The following is a 6,000-nucleotide window of genomic DNA, read 5'->3' as shown; positions in this document are numbered from 1 at the left end:
GCCTTCACCTACCTGAAGGGGTTCAGAAGAGGGCGGAGCTGGGCTCGTCTCGGCGGTGGCAGATGACAGAACAAGGAGCAACGGTCTCAAGTTGCAGCAAGGGAAGCTGAGGCTAGTGATGAGGAAGAGCTTTCTCACTAGGAGGGAAAAACGCTGGAACAGGCTCCCCAGGAGGTGGCGGAAACTCCATCCTCGGAGACGTGAAGACCCGGGCAGACAAAGGCTTGTCTGGTCCCGCCTGGAGCAGGGGGTTGTGACCTCCCGAGGTCCCTTCCACCCCGCACTTCCTACCAGCGTGTGACTAAGGGGAAAGAAAAGCCGCAGACAGGCGAGTCTCTCCCGCCCGCGGCTGGCCCAGCACGTGTCCGCGCGGGGGCGGGGCCGCCAGGGAGGGGGCGGGGCTTCCGCTCGCCCCGCCCCGCGGGAGGAGCCGGGGACCCGAGCCGAGCCGAGCAGCGCCGCCTCCGCCCTGCAGGGGGCAGCAGCGGGGCTTGCGCGGAGCGGAGCGGCCCAGGTGAGCGCGGGCGGACCCCTGGCCCGGCCCGGCCCGGCCCGGCCCGGCCCGGCCCAGCCCAGCCCGTGGGGGAGCCCCAGGGTCCCCAGGGAGCCGCGGGGTGCAGGCCGCGGGGCCGGGGTACGGCCTTGCCTCCGCCTCTGGAGCCGCGGGGAGGCCAGGCCCCGCGCACTGTCCCTTGGGCCTCAGGTCCCCCCACCTCTGGGCCGGGCCCGCGAGGACAACCAGCCCCTCCCCGCGCTGAGGAGGGGCCCTGAGAGACCCAGAGCCATTTCTTGGCACACGAGGGCCGGGAGCGGGGCCCAGCCCGGTGATACTCCGCCCGGACGCGGACGGGAAAGTCCCGGCGTGGCCCCGGCCAGAGCCCGCTGCCAGGCAGGGGCAGCCTTGGCTTGGCGGGGGCGGGAGGAGGTTGACCAGGAGGTCCCGGGACAGGCGAGCGTGTAGACAGAAAAGCGCGGGGATTCGTGACCCAGGTCTGCTCCCCACTTTAGGAGGTCCCCCACCCGGGGAAGCGATAAGCCCCACCTGAGAGAGGGAGGCTAGCGAGAGGTTTAAAACGAGCGCGCCAAGGGGGGACACCGAGCGCAGCGCGCCGAGTCCGAGGAGCCGGGGGCGCTGCCCGGTGATACTCTGCCCGGAGACGGGATGGAGCGTGGGATAGGAAGGCAGCCTGGCCGTCCCGGGGGTCACCTCCTTTCTGGTGGGGTAGATCATTTGCTTGGCAAGGGCAGGAGGAGGTTGGCCAGGAGGCCCCGGGACTTGGGGTTTCGGGTGGGGAGTGTGCAGACAGGTGTGGGGAGTTCAGGCAGACATCAGGACTCACGGCTTCAGGCAGGGCGGCCAGGATCTGGAACCAGCTTCTAAGGGAAGTGGTGCTGGCTCCTTCCTTACGGGTCTTTAAAAGGAGGCTTGATAACTACCCCACTGGGGTCACATGAGCCCAGTATTCATTCCTGCCCAGGGCAGGGGGTCGGACTTGATGATCTGCCCAGGTCTCTTTTGACCCTACATCTATGAACCTATGAGTAGTGCCAGGAGACGGGGCAAGATGGACCTATGCTCTGACCCAGTCAGTGGCCATTCTTATGTTCTTAAGTGGATGGATCGTGAGTACAGAGCGATCTTGACTTTGGGCTCTTCTCAGACCTGTGTCTAGGCCAGTAATTCCCAACCCCAGGGGCTGCGGGGCACAGTCGTCTGAGCCTGTGCTGATTTCCTTGCCCCTCCCTGCCTGGCCACAGCCTGGCCCCTCTGCAAGGAGGGAAGCACCATAATAAATGCCTGTCTTTGCAGTCGAATGCTGCTCAGTTCACCGCTCTAACTTCTGTGCCAAATGAGGTCTGCCTCAAATCTAAAAAGCGGTTGAGAACCATTGATCTAAGCTAACGGATCCAGTGGTGGGATCAGTGCTGAAGTGTGTAATTGAGACTAGTGACACCAGATCTTTAACAGTTCTCTGGATCAAAGATGGTGTTTGTCAGACCTCCTGAAATTAAACTCTTGACAGCAGAGGCAAACACAAAGAGGGTGATGTTTTATCCTTTTAATGTTTTATTACAGGCAGTCAACAAACATTGGGCTTCATCGCCATGTATACCTTGACAACAGAACCTGTGGCCTTCTTGCTTCCTAATGGAAAACATTTGTGACATCCAGTCCTTTCAGGAACGAGCAGGGTTGGTGGCCTGGCTTTACTGACGTGGCTGTGCTGGTTCACTGACCAAAACCTGTAACTTCAGTTGCTGCTGTTTTGAAACTACAACTGAAAAGGTAATAAAGATTGCAAAAGTTGTAAAAAACAGCTCACTTCAATCCGGTGTTGAACTAGTATGGGCAAATGCATGATAGCTATTCGGATCCGTATGCAGTAGGTAATTTGAAATCATTAGAAGTGCACTGATACATCGGTCCCATATTGGATCGGCACTAATATAAGGAAAATTGACAGTATTGGCCATCAGCTTTTTTTGGCTGAAGTGGCCGAATATGGCCAATAAATTCCCTGTGCATGCACGCAGCTGCAGCATGGTATGCAGGCAGCCAGAAGCACAGCCCAGCAATTTGGAGAAGAACTGGGTCTGGCCTGTAAGTCTATTGTAAGGGAAGCGGGGTGGGGTGCAGATTGAGGCCCCCGTGGTGAGGGAGGGAGCAAGTCTGGGGCAGGTGCTGCTCAGCCAGGGTGGGGCAGAGCCACGGTTCGTCCAGGTGGTGGGGGGGAGGGAGAGCGGGATGGCTTCCACCACTGATTACACCCCAGGAGGGCATGGGGATGTGTGCTCCCGGCTCTAGGTGGAGGGCGAGGGCAGGCTGCTACTGTGGGCTGGAGCAGAGGCTGGTGCTGAGCTCTTCCGGGTGAGAGTGCTGGGCCAGGCTACGCTCAGGGTGGGCAGCGGTGGTGCTGGGAGGGAGGGGGAGGGGGCTACGATGAATTTTGGGGTGGCTGCAGCCCCCCTCCCAGCACCACCACCTCCCACCCTGAGTGCAGCTTGGCCCAAAACCCTCTAGGAAGAGCTTGGCCCCACCCCAGCCTGCAGCAACAGCCTGCCCTGTCCCTGCACGCAGATCCAGGGGCACAAGGCGCCCCATGCCCTCCTGGGGTGCATGCAGCAGTGGGAGCTACCCCCCGTGCCCCGTGGATGAGCTGTTCTTGCCTCATACCGAGCTCCGCCCTAGCTGTGCAGCTCCTGCCCCAGCCCCAGTCCCTCCCTCACTGTGGGGACCTCAATCTGTACCCCCCATGCCCCTTTCCTCGCCCCCACAACAGACTTACCAGCTGGACCTTCATATTGGCAGTTGGATTGGTATTGGCCAATATGGCTCATTAAAAAATAGGCCATCAGTATCAGCCCCAAAAATCTCTGTCAGTGAGACCCTAGAAATCATTCTAAAAAGTACCTTGTGGGGCATGCTGGGCCTGTTGACTGATGCTGTTACTTTTTGCCCCTTGCTTTACTTTCTTCAGTCAAGTTTCTACCTCATGCCTAATAAAATGCTATCTAGATATGATTAGTATTGCATTTTCTTTTCTCCTACATCATTTATACTTTTTTAAAGGTTTGGTTTCTGATGATCATAATATGAAAAAATACAACTTTTTATAAACTTAGTAGCAGTAATTTAATTTACAGCTTTCACTAAAACTGTACAGTAAAAAGGATGATACCATTTTGTGTAATATAAGGATAGCATTATATAATTTGTGGGTTTTGCTAAAAACATACAATGAGATGAGACATTCTACTAAATCAGGGGAGTTGTTTGATTTGGGCTCTTTACTTCCTAGGCATATTTGTGTTACTTGCACAAAGAGAAGTTGGAGAAGCCATATTGTTTTTTTTCTTCATTAGCCCATTATTTAAAATTTTCCTGTAATGGAGAGAGACGTTTTCCTACGGTAAAAGAAAAATGTATCTCTCCATTAGTGGAAAATTTTAAATTCCACTCTCTTCATCCTTGAAGAATGAACAAGGCCACAAATAGTGATTTAAGTTGTCATTTTCATTCCACATCCCTTTCCTTAAGGAGGGTAACATTATTTTGTATATGGCAGGAGTATCAAACGTGTGGCCTATGGGCTACCTACCGTAAGGCTGATGCTGTGGCTAGGGAAGAGCATGACCTGCCTCAGAATTTGAAACCTAGAGAGCCCTCTGGGCATGGTTCTTGTTTGCAGGAGGGTGAGTGAGGGCTGTGCTGATGCACTTGATCTGCTGCTATCTGGCTCCGTTGCCACCACTGGACTTATGGCAGCCACTACTGGACCTGCTGCTTATAGATCCAGCCCAGGAGGAGCCTCATGGTCTAATCAGGCCCAGGACAAGGATGACACCCTGGTAGAGGGGAAGGATCCAGCTCGCCCAGGTGGAGGCAACTTTTCTAGTGGAGTCCCAACTGGACTCCTAGCTCCAACTCCATGTCCTTTTTTCATAACTTAAGAACTGTGATGGAGCATGTGATGGAAAATGATGGAGTGTGTGCAATAGCTTTAAGCTGTGGGAAAAGTATAATCTTAGCTTTCATTGTTTTGATACAGTCTATTATTCTTTAAAATCTAGGTTTAATAACCTGAAATGTATCCTTCTAATGGACTACTTGAATAGCCTGTTTAGTTCTTGCTGATTATTTGAAATGGGTTCGTATGTCTGCAGAAAATTTAAATGTCTTCAGAAGACAAAGAAGCTCAGGAGGATGAGCTGCTGGCTTTGGCTAGTATTTATGATGAAGATGAGTTCAAGAGAGCAGAGTCTGGCCGAGGAGGAGAAACTAAAATCTGTTTCGAGTTGCCCCCAAATTTCAAGATATTTGTGAGAGGTGAGTTCAGATGTTTTGCATTATTGTGAAATAAATGTTCTTAAAACGGCCTATTTTTTTTAAAGATATATTTTCAAAAAAGAGCTACCCAAACATTCTTTGTTTTTGAGAGGTAGTTAACTGTTTTAGTCTGAAGCTAGGCAGAAGGCAGGACAGGGTGGGATTTTATAACTAACTTGTTCAGTGAGGCGTGAGCTTTCATAGGCTACAGCCTCTTATGTCAGATGGGACTTGCAGGGAGTAGGGGTACTAAATAAGAAGGACTAATTTCATTTTAATCTGAAAGATAGGGAAAGGGGGAAGAAAAGAGGCACTGCTGAGAGGCCTAGGGTCAGCTGAAGGGATCAAAGGGGAGTCTTTATCTTTGTAATGGTGAGTAATTTCTCATACATTACCACTGTAGAAGGTTTCACCCATTCTGACCATGGTATGACTTAATTATTTTCATATCACTTTTTAAAAACAGAAGCTGAGAGAGTGTGACTTCTAAATTTCATGCGAGTTGGTGGTGTTTATGGAATTTGTAATAACTTTTCCAAATGACTTCCTAAGGAAAATTCTCCAGTGTTTCCAAAGCTTTTTCGATTTTGAAGTGTGCATACTTTTATGCAAATTGACTGTTCACATCATTGAGTCCCCTTGAAACAAACTATAATTAGGTTTGTAAGTGTTTTCATTTTTATTTAGTGTACATTTGTAACACTTTGTTTCTGTAGTCCCTTCCATCTGAGGCTTCAAGAAACTTGGAATATTAAACTAAAGGACTTCATCTTTTTTTTAAATGACACTTCCTGGGGGAAAAAAGTTGCCTGCTGTTGTTACAAGTAACACTGAGCATTACCAAATATGTCAGATTATTCAAAATTATTATTCTCTATTTCTTCAGGTTGTTAATTTGTGCATCTGTCACCATTATAGTTAGTTTTATTAGTTCCCATATGTATTAATTCAGTTTCCTATTTGTATGGTCCAAACGTGGAAACAGGTATAAATCTTTATTTTTGGTGGGATAACTTTGAAACTAATCTCCCTGCATTTTAGACCCTGTGTTCTTTTATGTTTCCCAGACCATGAGGGGGTACTACCAAACCCATCAGATAACTGCCTCTGCTTTAATTTACTTGTTGATTGTTGTTTGCCAAAAATTGCACAGTGAAACATAAAATGCTCAG

General features: G+C 50.6%; 1 protein-coding gene across 2 annotated transcripts in view; it reads left to right on the top strand.

The window, feature by feature from the left end:
* The first annotated feature begins 420 nt into the window (after window positions 1–420).
* The window catches only part of RNF14 (ring finger protein 14), a 20,569-nt gene continuing 14,989 nt past the window's right edge, over window positions 421–6,000 (top strand). The window contains exons 1-3 of one of the 2 annotated variants that reach the window (XM_006263397.4): window positions 421–514; window positions 2,078–2,287; window positions 4,666–4,828. In XM_006263397.4, coding sequence (XP_006263459.1) covers window positions 4,675–4,828 — 154 coding nt within the window. In that variant the 5' untranslated portion in view covers window positions 421–514; window positions 2,078–2,287; window positions 4,666–4,674. Of the gene's footprint in view, window positions 515–572; window positions 991–2,077; window positions 2,288–4,665; window positions 4,829–6,000 lie in introns of those variants that run through there. The other variant, XM_019478551.2, reaches the window with a different exon arrangement.

The sequence above is a fragment of the Alligator mississippiensis genome, chromosome 9, assembly GCF_030867095.1.
Source record: "Alligator mississippiensis isolate rAllMis1 chromosome 9, rAllMis1, whole genome shotgun sequence".
Classification (NCBI taxonomy): domain Eukaryota; kingdom Metazoa; phylum Chordata; order Crocodylia; family Alligatoridae; genus Alligator; species Alligator mississippiensis.
The sequence above is the reverse complement of the archived record's forward strand: the minus strand, read 5'-3'. Positions and strand labels throughout refer to the sequence as shown.